Below are 23198 nucleotides of genomic sequence, written 5' to 3' on the forward strand. Positions count from 1 at the left end.
AAACCACCATAACAGATGAAGAATAGCAATCAAGATTACCAGATATCCAAAGGAGGTAGAATCCAAAAAATGACTAAAAAATAAAAACCATAAAATTAAAATAACTATATACAAATGCACAAAATATGACTATGAACACATAATAGACACTCTCTGCTCTCTGGGGTTATTTGGGGAGGGGAGGGAAAGAGGCAATCAGGATTAAATGATTTGCCCAGGGTTTAACAGCTGGTAAGTGCTCAAGGCCAACTTTGAACTCAGGTCCTCCATACTCCAGGACTGATGCTCATTCCACTACATTGCCTAACTGCCTCCTTTGGGGAATTTTTATGAACAAGTGTTAGGTAGAATGAAATTAATATTTGGATCAAGAGACTGTAAGATCTTTAAAAGTAGGGACTTTATTTACCTTTGTAATCTCTACTATCTCTAGCACAATATTACACTTTTAGGTGCTCAGCAAATACTCTTCCAATAAATAGGCTTTAATATTTTTATTCAATACAGGACCTAAATGCTAGTGTTTCTCATGGCCCAGAATCAAACAACATCAAAATATATGTAATTGCAAAAATCTTAAATGAATTACCTGCTTCTCTAGCCAGAAATCTTCCTATGGCAAGACTCTGGTGAAGGGGAACTCCATCAACTTCTAAAATAGGAATTTTGCCAAATGGAACAGCTTTAAATAAAACAAAATAAATCAATAGATAATACACAAAGTGAAAGTACAATGTGATTTTTTTCAGATGAGTCATGGAAATTTTAAAAAAATAGTAGTGATGAACTCTTTGGCAAAGGGTATAAGGGAAAAACTCAGAGGGTTTTAGACATAATTCCAAAGAATCACTTTCATGATGACACTACATGTGCCAGAAAAATGACCAGGTACATTCTTGCAGCTCTTACTAAAGTCAGCCAAGTATCAATCAAAGAAATAAACATTAAGTATTTACTTTTTCCCAGGCATTATGCTACAGGGAATAAATGAAATAATTCAATACCCTTAATGGGCCTACAATCTATTATATACTGAAAAATCAATATATAATGAGGAAAGGCAGTCACAAGGATTATGAATTAGAACCACAGAATAGTAGGTTTTCATGCCCTTTCCAGTAGTAATGGCAATTTTAATTTGATTTTTCATGAGCAACCAAATATAGTTATTCATTGTAGTTGTAAAATATGCTTTAGGAATACCATATAAGATAAAGTTTTTCAATTTCAGGTATTTCAATATTTTTAAAATTCATAGAATGCAAGCTGTTCTATTATATTGTTTTACTTATTTATTTTATATAAAATAAAGGCTTTTTATTTATTTAGAAGATTGTTACAATAAATAAAAATTTTTCAGATAACATACAAGAGTCCTTGCTTCCAAATGTTGAAAATTGATTGAGACAAACCACATCTCACATCCTAGGACATCTGTGGTATAGCAGACAGAGTATTCTTGGAATGAGGAAGAATTGAGTTAGAAAGTTATTTCAGATTTGACCAGTTGGCCTGCAAGGACTCTTCAACTCTAAATTTATGAGCTCAGAGTCCATAATCCTCACAAGGCCTCTGGACTAGAACAGATCACTTCCTTCCTCTTTTTAGCATACTGGGACTTCCCAATTGAAAGGACTTCTAGACTAGCCCAAAGGCACAAGATGTCAAGCCCCCACTTTTTGGCTGGAAAATGATCTATCCTTGCCTAGAGTCATATAGTTACTGTCTGATGCTGGATTTGAACTTAGATTTTCCTGACTCCAGGCCCCACTGTGCTATCAGCTAGTTACCTCAGGGATCTGTGCTTTGTAAATTAATTATTTGGATATAGGTACAAAGTTATGAACATCAAATTTGTAAAATAACATATAGCTGAGAGGAAGAGCTAACACACTGAATCACAGAGGCAGGATCCAAAAAACATCTCCACAAGCTAGAACATTGGATGAAATCTAATATAATGAATTTCAGTGGGGATAAATGTAAAATTTTATACTTAAAAACTATAAAAAGAAACTCAGCTTTCCAAGTATAAGGTGGAGAAGATGTCATTAATAATTAGTTTGTCTGAAAAAAAGACTGGAAAAAAGTCTACTAGAAGTAGTAGATTGTCAGCTCAATATGAGTTAACATGGCAGTGTGGCAGCCCAAAAGGCTAATGTCATCCTGAGTTAGCATAATAGTTTTCAGTACTGAGGAACTGAGAGTTCCCACTGTTCTTTATACTCGGTAAGTCTCATATACAGTAGTGTGCTCATTTCTGAACTCAAGAGTTTCTGAAGTAAGGCATCTTATCTATCTAGATATCTAGAAAAAAAGGCAGCTCAAATAGTGGAGGGCCTTCAGTTGAATTCATGCCATATAGGAGGAGAAAGAAAAAGAAGAGAAAAAAGAGAAGAAAAAAGGAAGAAGAGGAAAAAAGAAGATAGAGAAGGGAAAGAAGAAGTTTCAGAGGGAATAGACTTGTTCTGTTTGCGCTCAAAGGTCAAAGCTAGGAGTGATGGATGGTGGGGAATGGGGAAGAAGTTGCAAAGAGGATGAATAATCATCAGGAATCAGGAATAGCTTAGAATGGTCCAAATGGGGGAGGGGGCTGACTAGAGAGGTTACTCCTCTTTTGGGTTTTTAAGTAGATTCCAAATGTCCAGTTGTTTGGTGTATTATTGTGGGGATTCCTTTTAGGTAGGGTTTGGACTAATTGGCCACTGAGGTCTATTCCACATTTGTAGAGATTTTGCTTAAAATAACATTCTTATAGAATTAAAATGAAATATTGGCTTTTCAATTGGAATATGAATTATGACATTCTGGAAAAATAAATATAATTCAATTCTTTGATGTATGTTAACTGAAAAAAATCCTAATGACTAAATACTGACATCAACACTTAGTTCAGAAACTTGCTATCTGTAAGAATAATGGTATAGGACGAAAGAGGAACTGGACCTGAGATCTCTCTTCTCTGCTTACTATCTATGTGGATTTGGTCTTTAACTCTAAAGCTTATATTTAACTCTAAAGCTTATATTTTCACCTGAAAAAAGAAAAGAGTTGAATGAAATGATCACTAAATTCCATTGTAACTCTAAATCCTAGGTATTCAATGGCAAGTTTTGCTGAAAAGCTTTTGAGCTAAGGTTACTCACTTCATTTATATAACTTTTATTTCTTCATTTTTAAAATAAGGATTTTATAGCCACAAAAAGACAATGAAACATTGAGTATGGCACAATGGATAGAGAAAGTCAATCTGGATTCAAGTTCTGCTTCTGACATATACAGGTTTATGCTGGACTTAACTTCTCACTGCTCTAGACAACTTTGAAAGAGTATTAAGTTACAACATAAGTACCAATCTCCACTGCCAGAAATAGATCCAGATAGTTAGTGAAATATTATGTATGAGTCTAAAAATGAAAAGACAAATTTAGATAAGATTAAGTATCAGCTTCAATAGAAAAATAAAATGTTAGAATAAGGAAAAACTCCCTTTAAAATATTTTTAAATTGAGTGTATTCAAATTACCTTGTCTTTACAATATTCATTTGAGCATTCTTCAGGGCTCGCAAGATGGATTCTATTGTTCTTAATGGATATCTCTTTCTTGCCACAATTCTAAACATTTGTGTGCTACTCCAATCCAGAGGTCAAAAATAGCCTCAAAAAAGTGATACTGTGAGTTTTGATAAACTGAATAATTAACTCTTGCCGTTACTCAAAAGTTGGAAATCTCCTTTTAACATGTACATGAAATTGCCATGTTACTGGATATTTTATATCCAATGGAAGAAACCATCATGGTTCTAAACCCATTAGTTAAATCATTGGTCAAGAAGCATCAATGTCTTACTTATTCCACTTACTTTGTTTGACTGTTGGCCAGTCATCTTGACTTATCCGATGGTCTTCATACTGTATGTCTAAATAGGCAAAAAGGTAGCGAATAATTTCTGCTCTTCCTCTCATGTTAAAATAAATGAGTTTGTAGTGTGGCATGGTACAATTCTAAGAAAGAAGAGTAGGAAACATTATTTAAGGAACATTTCAGAGGAAAAACAACACACAAATCGCCAGCACATGTGGTTAATCACCTCATTGTCTCCCTATTACATCCAAGACCAAATATAGCCTCTAGCATTTAAAGTTTTTCATAATCTGATGCCTTCCCAGCTTTTCAGATTTCTCATATTTCACTTCCCTCAAAATACTCTATGATTCATCCATATTGGCCCACTTGCAGTTCTTCCAAGAATCCAGTCCATTTCCATACCTTTGCCCTGGTTATCCCCATACATGGAATGCTTTGCTCCTTCACCTGTACTTCTTGGTTCCCTGGCTTCCTTCAGCATTCAGCTGAAGTATTATGTTCTGAAGGGGATCTTTCCTAGTCCTTCCAGATGCTAGTGCCTTCTCTTCTCAGATTACCTGTCATCAACTCTGTATATATATTTGTATATACACCTTTATTTATATGTTGTCTATCCCAATGAATATATACTCATCCATCCTGTTTTCTCTAATTACATGGATAGTATTCTAATTTAGAATTTACTTATCTCCCAGGTTCTTCTTTGAATCCTCATCTCTCTCAATCCTATCTTTCCATCCAAACCTCCACCTCCCTACCAATATCCAATCTGTTTTCAAGATCTATTAATTTTACCTTCATGACTTTCCTCACCCATATATCCCTTTCTCTCCTCTGATAGGACTACCATTTTGGTATAAGCCTTCATCACCTCACGCCTAAACTATTGCAATAATCTGTTTATTTGGGGGTTTTTTGTCACAATTTTTCTCTACACTCAAGTTCATCCTACACTCAGCTTTTCAGAGTGATTTTTCTAAAGTACATATCTAACCATGTCACTTTTCTACTTAATAAACTCCAATGACTCTCTATCATCTCCAGGATCAAATAAAAATCTTTTTTGGCATTCAAAGTCTTTCATAATATGGCTCCCCCTTCCTAGTCTTCTAATATTTTACATGTGTTACCTTCAAATACTTTATGATCCAACGACACTGATTGATCTACAAGAAGGAGCTCCATCTCATAGTGTTGGGCATTTTCACTGGCTGTCCTCCATCCTGGGATGTTCTCCCTCCTCATTTCTGCTTTCTAGCTTCAAGTCCCAACAAAACACTCTACCTGCTACAGAAAGTTTTTCCTGATCTCCTATAATTCTAGTGTCTTTCTTCAATTGATCACCTCCAATTTATTCTGTGTATAGCTTGCTTGTACATAGTTGTTTGCATGTTGTTTCCTTCTTTAGACTGAAAATTCCTTGAGAACAGGGAGTGATGTTTACCTTTCTTTGCATTCCCATGCTTAACACAGTGCCTGACACGTAATATGTATCTAATAAATATTTATTACTGACTGACAATTATCACAGTGACTTCTTTGGTTACCCTGCATTAAATTTCTCCTTTCTCTAATCTGTCATCTACACAGCAGCTAAAGTGTTTTTCCTAAAGCTCTAGTCTAATCAAGGAACTCATTGACAAAAAATTCCAGTGACTTCCAGGATTAATAACTCTTTTGTTAGAAAAGTTGTGTGGTTCAGCTAAATTAGCTTTGCCATTTCTCACCTACAATACTGTTTCCTATCTCTCCATTTTTGTTTTTATTTTTTTTTAACTGGCTGTCTTCCATTTATGGAATATCCAACTTCCTCATCTCTACCTTAAGATCTCTAATTTCCTTTCAAATCACTTAAAGTGCCTCCTTTTCCATAATGGCTTTTTTGATACCTCAGCTGATTGTGACTCTCTGCCCCCCAATTATCTTGCATTTATTTGCATATATTTTGTGTATCTTTGTATGTTGTTTCCCAGAACAGAATATGATTTCCTTGAGCACAAATGATGTTTTATTTTAGCCTTTACACCTGAATTGTCTAGTACAGTGCCTGAAATACATTTGGTGCTTAATAAGTCTTTGCTGTTCCTCAAACAAGACATTTTCTTTCACCCTTTCTCCTCATCTCTGCCTCTTGGCTTCCTTCAAGTTGAAGTTAAAATACCACCTTCTGTAAGAAGTCTTTTCCAGTCCTCCCTAATTGTTTTCCCTCTCTGTTTTTATCCTAACTATAGCTTGTATGTATATGTTGTTCAATCATTTAATTCTTCATGACCCCATTTGGGGTTTTCTGGACAGAGATACTGGAATAGTTTGTCATTTGCTTCTCCAGCTCATTTTACAGATAAGGAAATTGAGGCAAATAGCATTAAGTGATTTGCCCAGGGTCACCCAGTAGGTATGAGGCTAGATTAAATTTACAAAGATAAATCAGCTGTTTGCATATTGTCTTCTCCATTAGACTGTAAGCTCTTTGAGGGCAGGGGTTTTGTCTTTTTTTTTTATATCTCCAGCACCTAGCATAGTGCCTGGCACTGACTGATTTAAATAAATAGTTTCCTCAAAGGAGAAGTTGAACTCTAATTAAACAAGAAATGGAAATTCCATGTTTTGAACGGTTAGTGTTAGTATGAGAAGCCAAATTCATATTAGGAAATTTTATATTAGCATATAGCTAACATATAGAATATAGCATCCATAGATGCTATACATACATACAAAGAATTTATTTCTAATTTCTAATTTTGACCAAGAAAGACCAAAAGAAGAACTATCCTTCTGGCTATCTAGCTACATCACCTTGGTCTTTGCTGAAAATAGTAGAAATAATTCATATGAAATTCCTCTTATCTCACAGTCTTCCATTTAGATATGGTGGTATTAGATACCCCTGCCACAATGATATCCACTGCTGCGATTTCAATAAAAAGAGCCTACTTTAACAGAGTTAGTCTGGTGTGATGGCATGAAGTGAAATGGGAATGGAAAATTTTTCATTCTTCTCTTACCCAGAGTGTCCAATTAAAATATCCCCATTTAATTAACAACTGCTTAATTGCCAGCTGGAATAAATAGAAATGAATGGTGAAGGCTATATAACAACAAAGCATTAGCAACTGTTGACACCTGAAAATGCATTCTGGGAAAAACTCTTTTGTTGTGTGACAAGTTGATTGATATATCAGCACCTCAGAATGTGACTTCAGCACACATTAATAAGCTAGGAGGCATTTCAAGTCATTTATAAATACAGTTATCCCTTCCATATCTGACTTTCCTTATCACAGTTTTGATACCTTTCATGTTATCATAAGAAATTAAATGAGAATTTGAGGGGAGTTTTGCAGAAGCCACAGACAAAATGCAAAGGCTAGCAGACTGCACAGAAAAAGTTTAGAAATTCAAAAAATGCATAAAATATATGTATAGCATCTTTTAATACCAATATATTTTATGTTTTAATACCATAAATATACACATTTTTCTTCTCTGATATGAAGGGAGGGCCAAAATATTTATGCAGATTTTAGGAGCCTTTGTGCTCCTAAACCCTCCAATGTGGAAAGGATAACTGTATTTATTAGATGTAGGTGATGGGAAGGATTAATAACAGAAGGAAAAGATAAGTGATGATTCTATAGGAAAATAGACATTGATGAAAAATGGAGTTCTTAGCACATAGAAGAGGAAACACAGTGGAGTCCAACCATTGGTGAGAGAATACCAGCTTAACTCAAGAATCATATGTTCCCCTGGCTAGGGAAGTGGAAGAGGGCAGGAATGATGGATATTGTGGGAAGGGGATATTGAGGGGAGGGGAGAAGAATATGCATTTGCCCAGATAGGAAAATACAAAGAAATTTCTGGACAGAATGACCACTAAATAATTAATCAACAAGGGTTTATTGAGTACTTACTATGTGCTAGGATAAAAAGACACCAAAAAAGGTCTTACTTGTTTAGGAGCTTTCCTTCCCTTAGGCAGATTGGAGGGATAATAAAACCTTCTTAGAGGAGGTAGCAGAAGATCTGAATTAGAAATCCTAAAGGATATATAACTGCCATGCACTTAATACTAAATTTGTTTTTCATTTGAAAGATTTTTAATAGACTGGTCAAGTGGATGTTTTATTTTTAATAAAAATATGTATCACAGAATGTCAGAATTAAAACAGACTCCAGAAATATTTTAGTCTATGTTCACCAAGAATCTTATATATATTTTACCAGATAAATGGTCATCTAGTGTTCACTTAAAGGCCTTCAATAAGAGTTTGGGGAGGGACAATGATTTCTCCCTGAGCTGGCTCTTTTCACTTTAGGGATGACTCTAATTATTCTTCAATTTCTCCTTACATTTAGCCTCAATCTGTTTGTTGCAACTTTCATCCATTTGTCCTTCTCCTTTGCCTTGGGACCAAGCAAACCAAATTCAGTCTATCTTTCATATGGAAGTCCTTAAAACATTTTTATACCTCATACCACTTTGTATTCCCATTTTTTGTTCAACCTTTACCATCCAGAATGTTATTTTTCATTCATTCATTTAATTTGGTATGGCTATTTTTTTTAAAAGACATATTGTGAGATACATACTAATATACTAGAAATACTTTTTCAATTCTTTAAAATGGGTATATTGAACCAAACACCCCTTTAAAGTTTTCCCAATCTATGTTCCTGTATCTACTTACACAAAATAGAAATACATAAGATAACACATTTTTAAAATTTACTCTTATACCCTGAAGAATTTCCATTCTTGAGAGCTTTCTAAGCACTCCCTTCCCTTATATATAGGTCACTGCCCATCCACTGCTCTCATTCTATGTTGGTCTAGTCCACATCTTTCTATAAATCTTCTCTAGATCCCCTCCAACCAATTGGGAGACTTTCTTTGGTTCTTTTAATATTTCATAAACCATTTCACTGAAGTTTAAAGATCAGTTTTGAATTCTTCACATAGCTAGGCAACTATCTGTCTCTAATTTTGGAACAATCTATAAATCTAATCATGGTAACTGTCTCAACTCCACAAAGAGAGGACAAATATTTATCTTTTTACAAAACATCTTTTCAACAGTCACAGCTCATAAAGAGGCAGTACCTTTATACTACATTCCTACCATTACTTGAATAATTATCTTTCCTGGGAAACAAATCTCTATTCTTGGTTCCTATAGATACCAAAATCCCCAAGTAGAAGCATTTTTGTTCCTTGGGTATTCATATAAATATGTTCACACATGTTTTCAAATCCCAAACCAAATAAGGTAAGCCATATGTTACTAAAAACAATCATTAATACCAAGAAAAACTTTATGTGTTATAATATTCTTTGTTAACAGTTAACAGAGAAAGACAAGAATTCCAGATGAGGATTTCTATGGCCAATTTCACAGAGTACCAGAAAGCACAAAAAATACAAAGAACATTCCATACATTCTCTTTTGTATTTCACAACAATATTGAGAAGTAGATATTCCAAGTATGATCATTTCTCTTTTTGAAATAGGAAACTGAGGCTGAGAGATTAAGTGACTGGTCCGGGGTAACATATTGATAAGAACTGAAGTTGGACCCCAGGTCTTTCTGACACCAGACCCAGAATTCTCTCCATTATTCCACACTGACTTTCAACATTACTAGTAGAGTACATACACTTAAAAAAATAAAGCCTGTTCTTAAAGTAACAGGCAGAATTTGAAACCAGAAATTTTCTTAATATTATATTTGCAGATGAAAGAAAAACCTGATACTTTCTTAACACTGCAACAGAAGTCTTTATCTTCATTTTCTTAATGATAGTTAAAAAAGATAAGGAGGCAGTTGGATGGCTTAGTGAATAGAGTGCTGGGCTTCAAGTCAGAAAAATCAGAGTTCAAATCTGCCTTTAGATATTTACGAGCTGTGTGACCCTAGACAGGTCATTTAATCTGTTTATCAAAATCTCCTGAAGATAGAAATAGCAAACCACTCTTTGCCAAGAAACATCATGGAGAGTGTGATCTATGGGATCATAAAGGTAAGAAATTACTGATTAACACAACAATAATAATATTAAGTAAGTCTTTGGTTAGAATTCATGGTAATAGGAAAATATGACATGAGGAATCTGGTTTGAGTGATCATTCCCAACAAATAATATAATGATTTAAATATTTTAAAACAAAGTTGTAGACATGTTACCAAGTTGCCATTAAAACTTTACATGGCTTAAAGGTACCATATAAGGTCCTTACGACTTTAGATGAATATATTTATATAAATATTAAGGCTTCAGTTTCATTGAGTTATTTTTGGAGTGAATTCTGTATCTATCTCCTGAACCTTTGTAGCACAGCACCAGATTTTGGTCTATGAGACGGTAGATACTTAATCAACGGTTGTGGAACTAAATTGTGTTTTGAAACTACCCATGCCTTTGGCCAGACAAATTTGCAATACCTCTTAAGTACACTGTGACCTGGTAGCTAAACTAGTGTGATTCTGGTTAATCTGTTAGTCTAGTGACCTTCACACCATCCATTCACAATGAGTGCACTGTCTGGCTCATGGTCTTGCCTCCCCAACTCTTGCTCTCCTTGTCGTGTACTTCAACATACTACTCCCTCATATACCCTAACTTCCTATTCCTTAATCTACTAATTTTCCATGATTTCCTTCTCATCTCTACCTCAGCTACACTCAGACATGTCATATCATTCATCTTGCCTTTTATCAATAAAACATATTCCACTTCCATGTTCATGAAGTATGAAATTCTTTTATCTGAGCATTATCTTCTGTCATTTTTAATCTTTTTTTTTTTTTTACTATACAGTTTTTAATTTCCTTAATCCTGACAGTGACTTCTAATCCTCAAGCAATCATAATCCCTGTACTGACTACACTCTCAACTGTTTCAGCCCAACTCTACCTTCTTATCTTCTCTCAGGACTCTTACCTCCTTCTATTATTATTGATCTCCCCCTGCTAAAATATGACTTTAGATTACTACTTCCATGTAGTGCCTTCACTCCTATTCATCAGATGTTAAATCAAACTGGAGAAAATCACAAAATCATGCTGATTGGGTCTAGTATAAATGTATGTTACATAATCTCAACTGCATTGTGATTGTAGCAAGACAAACCATTTATACTTTCCTAACCAGTTTACAATCCCATTCACCGCAGTAGCTTTTCCAAACTTTTTTACCCTTCCTCAAGCTTTGACATCTTTATACACTATCCTATCAGCTCAACACTGCGTCATACTTCACTGAAAAAAATGGGTCCATCCATACAAAATTTCAATACTCCCCTTTGCCTCATCTCATGTCACTCAGATATCTCCCCCTACTATTGTCACTCCTTTTTCACACAAAGAGATAGCTTCTCCTTGGCAAGGGAAACTCCTCTACATGTAACTTTGAATCCATTCCTTTCCATCTCCTCCAAGAGATTGTTTCCTCTCTCATTCCTACTCTCTCAGTAACCTTCAATCTTTTTCTCTCTCTGAGCTGCTTCCTACTATCTACAAGCATTTAAAAAAAATCTTCACTTGATTTGACCATCTCCGTTTAGTTACTATCCTATATCTCTCTTCTTCATGGGAGAATTTAAGAAACTAAAAACGGAAATGGAGGCACCAACTGTAGATGTTTTTGGCATGGGCTATTGTTTTTCTTCTTCTACACTATCTTGCCTGGTGATCTCATCAGTTCTCATGAATGCATTTATCATTTCAATGCAGATAGTTTTTTGGTTTATTTATCTGGCTTTAAACTCTCTGCTGACCTCCAGTCTTGAGTAATCTACTGTCTTTTGAACATTTTGTACTAGATGGCCTGTAGACATCCAAAACTCAACCTGTCAAAAATTGAACTCATTAACTTTCTCCTTTCAGTCTTCCTTGCTTTCTAATTTTCCTATTATGTTCAAAGATCCCATCATACTACAAACCATTAACCTAGGCTTGTAATCTAGATGTCATTCTTTTTTTTTCAGGTACAATTATTTCTTTTTATTTGGCTATATTTATTTATTGAAGGGGGGCTCCTATTTGGCAAGGAAGTTAGTGGGTTGTGATAAATGTAAAATCAAAAGAAAAGAGCATTAATAATTAAAAAAAACAGAAGGAGGAAAACAAAGTCAAAGAGACATTGGTGGAATAATTTTGTTACCAGTACTGATTTCCTTTAGAATCATCACTAAATATTAATGGTTCACATTTTGGTTCTTTGCTCAGTTAATGAAGAGAAATGACTAGGCCATTCATTCATTAGCCAGTCATCCTATACAGAAGTTGGTAAACCAAGGGCCAAATCCCCTAAGAATGGTTTTTAAGAATTATTAGAATAATAAAAATTAACATTTATATAGTGTTTACTATGTGCCAGGCATTTCACTAGTTATCAGCTCTTTTGGTCCTCATTAAACAATAATTTTTTTTTTAAGTCCAAATTCTTTACTATTTCCTTCAGTCTCCCAGTCTTTGTCAGCAGTATCAGCCAATCAGCCAGTAAGAAATCTGCACATCCAAATGTAATGTCCTGCTTTCTAGAGCCCTCAAGTTGGAACAACAAAACGTACCATTGCTTTCTAGAGCCCCCACACTGGGCTGGTTAAAATATAGTTGTCCAGACTGGCTCTCTGGAGATCTCGGGACCAGTCCCAAGTCCTTGGTCTTTAGTGGAGAAGTGCTGAAGGCAGGAGAGCCACCAGGACAGTCTTTTTTTTTTTTTTAAATAACTTTTTATTGACAGAACCCATGCCAGGATAATTTTTTACAACATTATCCCTTACACTCACTTCAAACAATAAAATTTTATATTAAAATGTAAAAAATATTTTTATCTGGCTCTTCAGGTTTGTTGAATCCTGATCAAGGTGTCATTCTTGACTCCTGATGCTCTTACTCACCCCTTCTATTCATTCTATTGCTCAAACCTGTCAATTTTATCTTTATAACACTTCTTGAATATATTCCCTTCTTTCCTCTGACACCAGCATTGCCCTGATGCAGGCCCTCATTAACTGAACCTGAACTGTCTTAGTCTATTGATGAGTCTGCTCACCTCCAGTCTCCTAATTCTAGACTCGACTAAGTAGACTCCACTATTCCACTAAGCTTCAAAATGATCTTCCTAAAGTGGTTCCCTATTGCCTCAAGATTCATACTTGGCTTTTAAGCCTTTACAATCTGGCTCCTTCTTACCTTCCCAGTCTTTTTACATTTTACTTCCTCCCACATACTCTTATTCCCCTTCATAGACTCCAAGATTTGACAACACTGGTCCTCTTGTAATCTTCCTGTCCTGTGCACTTTCACTCATTTTTTTCATTCTTGGAATATCCCTTTTCACTTCAAACTTCTGACCTTCTTTGGCTTTCTCCAAGGCTAAAATCCAATCACACCTCATGCAAAAGACTTTTCTTGGGTGTTTCTTCTCCCTCTTTCCCACTGCTGGTGTCTTCTTTCTGAGATTATTTCCCATTTATACTGTATATATCTTGAATGTACATAATTATTTGCATACTGTCTCCTTTCCATTAGAATGTGAACTACTTAAAGGCAGACTCTGTATTTGCCTTCATATTCTTAGTATTTAGTATAGTGTCTGGTATATAGTAAGGACTTAATAAAAGCTTATTGACTGACTAATTAAAACCACTCTCACCCAAACCCCCAACTTCTCTGCATTTATCAATGTATCTTCCTAATGTGAACTGCCAAATCCAGTTCATATTGAATAATGTGAAAATTATTCTATTGTTAATTCATTCATCCTGTCTCCAATATAGTTAGCATCTTTAAGGACAATCATAACAACCTTTGAGACAACATAGATGGAAACTTAGCTTTCCCAGACTGTCTTATTATCGTAAGTTAAGAAATTAAGCTTTCCAGCAGTCATCAAAACCATTTAGCACTGGCTAAGAAATAGAACAATTGATCAGTGGAATAGTTTAGGTTCATAGGACAAAAAGTTAACAACTATATAATAATCTATTGTTTGACAAACCCACAAACCCTAGTTTTGGGGATAAAAATTCACTATTTGACAAAAACTGCTGGGAAAATTGGAAATTAATATAGCAGAAAATAGGCATTTACCCATACTTAACACTATATGCCAAGATAAAGTCAAAATGGGTTCATGATCTAGACATAAAGAGTGATATTATAAGCAAATTAGAAGAACAAAGTATAGTTTATCTCTCAGATATGTAGAGAAGGAACGAATTTGTGACCAAAGAATAACTAGAGATCATTATTAATCACAAAATAGAAAATGTTGATTATATCAATTTAAAAAGGTTTAAAAACAAACAAAACTAATGCAGACAAGATTAGAAGGGAAGCAATAAACTTGGAAAACATTTTTATAGTTAAAGGTTCTGATAAAGGCCTCATTTCCAAAATATATTGAGAATTGACTCAAATTTATAAGAAATGAAGCCATTCTCCAATTGATAAATGGTCAAAGGACATGAACAGAAAATTTTCAGATGAAGAAATTAAAGCATTTCTAATCATATGAAAAGATGCTTAAATCACTATTGATCAGAGAAATGCAAATTAAGACAACTCTGAGGTACCACTACTACATCTCTCAGATTGGCTAAGATAACAGTAAAAGACAATGACGAATGTTGGAGGGGATGTGAGAAAACTGAGATATTAATACATTGTTGGTAGAGTTGTGAATTGATCCAACCATTCTGGAGAGCAATTTGGAGCTATGCTCCAAAGGTTATCAAACTGCGTACCCATATCCAGCAATGTTTCTACTTGGAAACTGAATGGCTTGCCCATCAGTTAGAGCAGGGGTCCTCAAACTACGGCCTGCGGGCCAGATGCGGCAGCTGAGGACGATTATCCCCTTCACCCAGGGCTATGAAGTTTCTTTATTTAAAGGCCCACAAAACAAAGTTTTTGTTTTTACTGTAGTCCGGCCGTCCAACAGTCTGAGGGACAGTGAACTGGCCTCCTATTTAAAAAGTCTGAAGACCCGTGAAGAGAATGGATAAATAAGTTATGGTATATGGATGTTATGGAATATTATTGTTCAATAAGAAATGATCAGAAGGATGATTTCAGAGAGGTCTGGAGAGACTTACATGAACTGATGCTGAGTGAAATGAATAGAACTAGGAGATCATTGTACACAGAAATGGCAAGACTATACAATGACCAATTCTGATAGATGTGGCTCTTTTCAACAATGAGACAATTCAGACAAGTTCTAATGATCTTGTGATGAAGAGAATCATCAACACCCACAGAGAGGACTGTGGGAACTGAGTGTGAATCACAACATAGCAATTTTATTCTTTTGTTCTGTTTGTTCTGTTTGAATTCTTTATTCTCTACTTGAATTTAATTATCTTTCTAATTTTTTTCCTTTTTGATTTGATTTTTCTTGTGCAGCATAATAATTATATAAATATGTTTACACATATTGGAGTTAACATATATTTTTACCATGTTTAACATATATTGGATTACTTGCTATTTAGGGGAGGGATGAGGAGAAGGGGGGAATTGGAATACAAGATTTTTCAAGGGTTAATGTTGAAAAATTATCTATATATATCTTTTGAATAATAAAAAGTTTTAATAAAAAAGAAAGAAAAAAGAAGTTAAGTTTTCCTAGACTATCTTGATTCACATATCTTTAGGCAAGTCTGGGACCTGGCCTGCCTCCTGGCTCCCAGACCCTTCCTCTTCAGTTTGTACCTTCGCAACCCCCAAAGCTACATTTCTCCTATAAAAAATCTGCTTATGATGAAAATCTTTGCTAATACTCTTCAGGACAGCCTATTATGAGGTACTCTCTTTCTCTGCCTCATAGTGCCTTCCTTCTAATAACACCAGTTTCTTTACTCTAGCTAACTGGTTAATGTAACCTGCCAGACAATGGTTTCTCCCACCTCATGGAGTATTTCTCTTGGTTAATTGTGATTTCCCTTGAAGGAACTTGTCTTTTCCCTTTTCTATCTATATGATAGATAGAACTCCCCCAACTCTATTTCATAGTTACCATTCCTGCTCTCTGTTGTATTACTTCATTTTGTCTGAAGCCCTTTCCCCTAAATAAATCTACCTTTTGTCAAGAAGAATGACCTTGTGAATTTGTCACGTGTTTATTTTGAACTAGATATTGCTATCTCGCCACATCACACAATAAACATTTATTTAAATGTTTATTTATTGATTAATGCATGTTTCCTTCCTTCCTCCTTCCAATTTTTGACCTCTCACTCTCCTTCATCTCCCACTGCTGATATTACCTCCACAACCTTTCATGTATATATGTCATCTTGATTTATTGTTTTCATCACTAGTTCAGCACCTCATTGACTCTGATAATAGCTTCGTAATTTAGGTCTCTGCTCACTGCCATGTCTTTACTTCCCACTGTATGCTCCATATGGCTGCCAAAGACTTCCTAAGTCATGTCACACTCCTGCTTAAAACTTCAATGTCTTCTTGTTAGCACTAAGATAAAGTGCTTTCTTACCTTGGCATCAAAAGCTTGCCTTATTCCAGTTTACCTTTGTAACCTTATTCTACATTAGTCCCAATATGCAGTTTGCATTCCAGTCATATTAAAGTATTAGCTGTTTTTCAATCTCAACATGCTGCCTATTTCCTGGATATATCACAGGACATTCCCCATGCTTAGGATGTAACCCTCTTCCATTTCTTTCTTTCACAATCTTCCTCAGCCCAGGGCTCCTTCTTACATAAAGCCTTCCCAGATGCCCCTTGGAAAAAACATATATTCTCTCACCTCCCCGCCACCTTTCTCTCTCTCTCTCTCTCTCTCTCTCTCTCTCTCTCTCTCTCTCTCTCTCTCTCTCTCTCTCTCCTCTCTCTCTGTTTTTTTCTCTCTCTCTCTCTCTCTCTCTCTCTCTCTCTCTCTCTCTGTTTCTCTGTCTGTCTCTCTCTGTGTCTGTCTTTCTCTGTCTTTCTCTCTGTCTCTCTCTCTCTCTTTGTCTCTGTCTCTCTCTCTTTGTCTTTCTCTGTCTCTCTCTCTGTCTCTGTCTGTCTCTCTCTCTGTCTCTATCTCTCTGTCTCTGTCTGTCTGTCTGTCTCTCTTTCTCTCTCTATCTTTCTCTGTTTCTCTCTCTGTCTCTCTCTTTGTCCATCTTTGTCTTTCTCTCTGTCTCTCTCTCTCTCTCTTTGTCTCTGTCTCTCTCTCTTTGTCTTTCTCTGTCTCTCTCTCTCTCTCTCTTTCTTTCTTCTCTCTCTCTCTCTCTCTTCTCTGTCTCTGTCTCTTTCTCTTTTTGTCTTTCTCTCTCTCTCTCTTTTTGTCTTTCTCTTCTCTTTCTTGTCTCTCTCTCTCTCTCTGTCTCTCTGTCTCTCTCTCTCTCTCTGTCTCTGTCTCTCTCTCTCTGTCTTTCTCTGTCTCTCTATCTCTCTGTCTCTGTCTGTCTGTCTGTCTCTGTCTCTCTCTCTCTGTCTCTCTCTCTCTCTGTCTCTCTCTCTCTTTCTCTCCCTCTTCCTAAAAAAGGAAATAGAAAAAGGGAAAAACCTTAATCTTAATTCAATAATTATTATTAATAAAAGAGAAATAAACATATCTCTCATTAAAAAATGAGAGAATGTACAAGGTCCATTTCAGCTCCAATGACTATACATTGACATTCAATAAACAAGATCTGATCAGTGCAAATTGTAAAGAATTTTACTTTTGCTTATTACATTTTTGTGTACTTAGCTGACTATAGGCTATTCCCCATGCTTAAAATATTGGGTCATTTCTAATCAAATGATCAGTTTAGAAATAAATTCTTACTTAGTTAAAAAAATATGTGTTTCTTTTGCCAGGTGTAGATCCTTACATTTGTAGAGAGAATCAGGTTTTTTTTTTCCCCTGGGATTATGCTGCTAGCAAAAATATATTTAAAAAGGCAGTGAAGCTAGCTTGAGGGAAAAAGTAGGGAGGGGAGACCAATATTTATCTCCACAGCTTAGATTTTGTCCTGGCTCAAATTCATTTACATACTAAGTCAGGGAGCATTCATGATAGTTGTTTGCAAGACAGCATTATAAAGTCTGCTCAGACATTGGGGTCTGAAAATAAATGACTCAATATTAACTTAGAAACATTCTACTTTGTGTGTTGGCTGGATGTAGTAGCTATGACTAAGCCTTTATTAGGAAGAGTTTCTAACCACCATACTTTAGCAGACTGGTGAGACAGTAGACAGGTAATCCTGAAGAGATGAAACCCAGAAATTGGTGGTAGGGACCAGGGTCCAGAAAGCTATGTACCCAGTGGGCATTGCAAATCCACTGCAGATTAATAGAACAACAACCAGCTGAGGCTGTGTATTCACCACACATAAGAAGCTATCATGGGACTAGCAGAGTGTCACATGCAGCAGAGATGTTGCACAGAGGGGGACACAATCTCAATTAGAATAGCATGATGAAATCAGAAGACATTTGTGATTGGATAACTGTGTTAGCCTTCCACGAAGGTATCTTAGCCATACTTTTCTCTAAATAAATATGCATGTTACTACTCATGCACTGACAGTATGCTTATTAATATCTCAGATTTATGAGTGAGAGGTGATGTTCTCTTGTGACTTTATGTATCTATTTTTACTATTTGTTAAATATCTGTGCTTTGAACCATTTATGATCTCCAGGATGACTAGAAAAACCCACACATCAATAGAGGTTCATGAATCACTGATTTGAGTGATTGTGTACTCAAAGAGCACACCGGGCCCAAAAGAGCAATTTTAGGGAAAGTTGGGAGGTGGGGATGTGCTACATTTGCAACTTCTATGTTTTCATTAGCTATTGATTTCAAAATCATTAAAAAGTTTGAAGAATATTAAAAGCACTGCAATGAAGGTGGTATCATTCAAATAGAAATTCATCATCTGGGAGCTGTGAATTTGAAATCCTTTTCAAAATGCCAATGGAATTTCATTCCTTTTAGGGACTACTAGGTGGTTTAGTGATTAGAGGGCTGTGCCTGGAATCAGGAAGTCCTGAGTTTAAATCTGACCTCAGATACTTACTAACTGTGTGACCGTAGCCAAGTTACTTAAATTCTGTTTGCTTCTGTTTTCTCAATTGTAAAATGGGGATAAAAATAGCTCCTACTTTCCAGGGTTGTCGGAAGGATTAAATGAGATAAAAATTGTAAAGATCTTCACATGGTGCATAGCTTATAATAAGCATATGTAAATGTTGGCTATTATTACCATTATTATTAAATTGTGTCTGACACTAAATTGTGACCTGGAAGCAAATCTGGCTGCACTTACAGTAGTTTTCTTCAAAATCTGAGAATAGTAAAATAGAAAATTTTTAGCAAAATGCTTAAGCATGTTCTTAAAAATATACGTCATAAATATACAAATTGTTACAAATTGAAGTGCTTAAAAGAAAAATAGAAGCCAATAGGTTGTACTGATTTTCAGTTATGCATTTCAAATTATTGAAAGGAAAATATCAGATAAATTTCTATCAGTTGTTCCAAATGATCAAAGTAGGATTTCTTCTTTACTTCTAAGTTTCTTTAAAAAAAAAAAACTACTTAAATTTTAAATTTAATAGTATTTTATTTTTCCAATTACAGAAGACAATTTTCATCATTTTTTGAAAGATTTTGGGTTTCAAATTTTTTCCCTCTTTTCTCTGCTCCCCCTCTATCTGATGGCAAATGATCTGATATAGGTTTTATATATATATATATATATATATATATATATAGTCATGTAAAATATACTTTCTATATTAATCATGTAAAAGAAGAAAGAACAAAAGGAAACACACATATGGCACACACACAAAAACCAAAACAAAATAAAAATAGTAATGTTTCAATATGTATTCAGATGACAAAAGTTCTTTTCCTGGATTACTGTCATTTTAAACTATCAGATGATAGAATATCAGTCCTAGAATCACAGAAGACCTGGGTTCAGATTCAGCTTTAGACATTAGTTATACATTCCTGGTCAAGTCACTTACTCCTGTTTTCCTCAGTTTCCTCCTCTGTAAAGTGAGCTGAAGAAGGAAATGGCAAATTACTCCAGGATCTTTGCCAAAAAAAACACAAAAAGTCAGACAAGACCAGAATGACTAAACAAAATTTTAAAAATAAAAATCCACTTGGGGAAAACACATTAAAATTTAGTTTTAATGAATACCTTTTCCCCTGAAATGATCAAGGAATTCTGTTCGTGCAACAATAAAAGAAGCTCAGGGCAAAACTAGGTATACTGAAAATCATGACATATAGAGAGAATAATTCAACAAGATATTTCAAGAATGTTACAAAATGATCAAATAATCACAGAACAAGATGTGAATAAAAAAGAGAGAATATACAAAACGATGATCAAGAAGCATATTTCATTCCCTTTTTATCTGTAGCCTAGAAATATCACTTACTTTTGTTGTGTCTTTCTTCTAGGCAACCTGCACTTCAGGCTCTACAGCTAAGTGGTAGTCAAATCCACTAAGACAGCAGACTGACTATTCCACTTATGTCTTTTCATTTCCTTAAAAATAAATAGTACAGTCTGAGCCACAACTATGCAGAGACTTCCTGTTACTCAGGGCATTTTCTAGGATCTTTGCATAGATATCAGTGAAACTATTGATTTTAATTTGATATTCAGAGTTCATGGGAATATTTAATATGCATTAATTACTATGTCATTCTTATTTTAATTTTTAAGCTACCAAGTTCCATTAGAAAAGAAATAAATACAATACAATACTGTACAATAAAATTTAATTTTCACTATTGATACATATATTTTGATTCTGTGTGCTAATACATGCTACTATATAAATAAATAAAAATTTATTAGCATTTTTAATAGTTATAAAGGCATTTTGGTTATAAGGATGGTGAACTGGACTTGGGGCAGCAGTGTCAGAAAACCTCTATTCAAATCGTACCTTACACCCTTACTCTCTATGGGATCAACTTCTTAAACTTTTTTTTTAAATTGCTGTTTGTGGAAAAGTATAAATATAAAGCTACTTTCAACTTCAAAGAAAAATACATTTGCTTCCAGTAAATAATAATAAAAGCAATGCTAACAATTATAAACTGCAAAACACATTTCTACAATGCCTTAATTTTTCTTTTTTTCTAATAATAGATTTTTATTTTCAAAATACATGCAAATACAGTTTTCAACATTCACCCTTGCAAAACCTTGTGTTCCAAATTTTTGTTCCTCCCAAACTGAGCTGAGGGGATCCTCAGCTCCCTCCCCTAGACATTCATAGTAATTCAATATAGGTTAAATTGCATATGTTATATACATGTTTCCACATTCATCATGCTGCACAAAAAAAAAAAAATCAGATCAAAAAAATAAGAAAAAAATTAGAAAGAAAAAAGCAAGCAAGAGAACAACAACAAAAAAAGGTGAAAATACCATATTGTATCCACATTCAATTTCCAAAATCCTCTTTCTGGATGCAGATGGCTCTCTCTAAAAACAAGTCTATTCGAATTGAGTCCCTTAATTTTTCAAAGTGCTTTTGGATTTAATTATTGCATATATAAGGAATTAATGTTACTTTTACCATAGTAGTTTTCATCTTGGAAACATTTAATTTGGAAAGTAAATATTCTTTGAGCTATAAAGGTATATAACAATATTAAAGATAAATGATTTTAAATTATATACTATTAACACTTTAAATTTTGTAGAATCATAGAATTTCAGATTTGGAAGGGATCTGACCTCTAATCTGGCATCTCCAAATGCCTGTTGGTCATCTCAAGCTAAATGTGTCATAGTCATCTTAAATCAACTTTTCTAAAAGTGAACTCATTATCTTCCTGCTCCTGCAACCCTCTTCCCTATCCTGCCTTCTAAATTTCCTGTTCCTTACTTATGAGGGTTTTCCCAGTCATCCAGATTTGTAACCTATATGTGATCTTTGACTCCCTGCTCTTTCACTCTCACCCCAACCCCTAATCTATCAGTTGCAAGTCCTGTCATTCCTACTTTCAAAACATTTTTTTTACTAGTCCTCTTTCTCCCTCTCTTGCTGCTACCACTTCAGTACAGATCCTCATGACTTTATTCCTGGATTATTGTAATAGTCTACTAAAGGTTGTTCACCTTTACTCAAGTCTCTCTCCATTCTAGCCCTTTGTCTATTTAACTCTAAAAATTGATCTCCCTAAAGATCAACTCAGAATATGTCACTTCTTATTCAATCAATGCCAATGGCTCTCTATTGCTTCCAGGATCAAATGGGGAATTTTATTTGGCTTTCAAAGCTTTCAGTAACTTAGGCACTTGATTTTGCAAGGGTCAATGTTGGGAAAATTACCCATGCATATGCTTTGTAAATAAAAAGCTTTAATAAAAATAAAAATCATAGTCCAATGGGGTCAAGATACAGACAGGATAATTAGAGATAATCAACAGAGGGGAGAAGTAGAATCAAGGGGATAGGGAAAGGCTTCTTATATTAGGTAGGACTTCAGTTGAGACTTAAAGGAAGTCAAGGAACCCAGCCAGCAGGGGTGGGGAGGGAGAGAGAGAGCAGAGGCTGTTTTGTGCTTTTCTTTGTATGTCCAGCATTTAGTACAGAGCTTGTGGACTGACTGATCCTGGAAGGCATCTGGTGTAACTCATGCTGAACAAGAATTCCCAAGTGGGATCCGACAATTTTCTTGAAGACTTCAATTAGAAGGAATCTACTATCTCCTGATTCAGTTCATTTGACTGTTATAAGCATTGTTCTTTGTTCTAGCCTCTGGAAACAAGCAAAATAAATCTTCAACCTTCATTTTACTGTCCTTAAAATGTAAAAATTTTATCATATTTTCAAATTCTTTTTCTCTTACTAAATTGGGCATAGTCTAAGATTCTGTCTTTTTTTTTCCTCTCCATTTATCATGGTTTTCAATCTGACTAGTTTAGCCCTAAATTTTTCCTTATTGTTATCATTTTTTTTCTCTTTCCTTAGTTCCCTTTCCTTTCTATTTCCTTCCCTTCTTCTCTCTTACCATACTCCTTGACAAAAATCCATTATCTTCAACTTACACTTCTGTATATATGACTTCTTTAGAGTACATCTCCAGATCAGACAAACTGAGATCCAGATATGTATTTGTTCTTGCTCATTATGCTTTTACTAGCAGAATGAATAGAATGCTGGGCCTGAAGTTAGGAGGAATTGAGTTCAAATCCAGCTCAGATACTTATTAGTTTTATGACCTAGACAAGTCTCTTAACCTTTTTTGCCTCAGTTCTTCATCTGTAAAATGAACTGAAGAAGGAAATTGCAAACTGCTTCAATATCTTTGCCAAGAAAACCCCCAAAGTG

At 34.9% G+C, this 23198-nt stretch overlaps 1 protein-coding gene across 1 annotated transcript in view; it reads right to left on the minus strand.

The window, feature by feature from the left end:
• The window catches only part of HPGDS (hematopoietic prostaglandin D synthase), a 43275-nt gene extending 22869 nt beyond the window's left edge, over positions 1-20406 (minus strand). The window contains exons 1-3 of the mRNA XM_031942332.1: positions 20283-20406; positions 3865-4006; positions 590-682 (exon numbers count right to left, since the gene is read on the minus strand). Of these exons, the coding sequence (XP_031798192.1) occupies positions 590-682; positions 3865-3997 (226 nt within the window). The 5' untranslated portion in view covers positions 3998-4006; positions 20283-20406. The remainder of the gene's footprint in view (positions 1-589; positions 683-3864; positions 4007-20282) is intronic.
• Positions 20407-23198: the final 2792 nt, after the last annotated feature.

This window comes from Sarcophilus harrisii, chromosome 6 (assembly GCF_902635505.1).
Source record: "Sarcophilus harrisii chromosome 6, mSarHar1.11, whole genome shotgun sequence".
Lineage (NCBI taxonomy): Eukaryota > Metazoa > Chordata > Mammalia > Dasyuromorphia > Dasyuridae > Sarcophilus > Sarcophilus harrisii.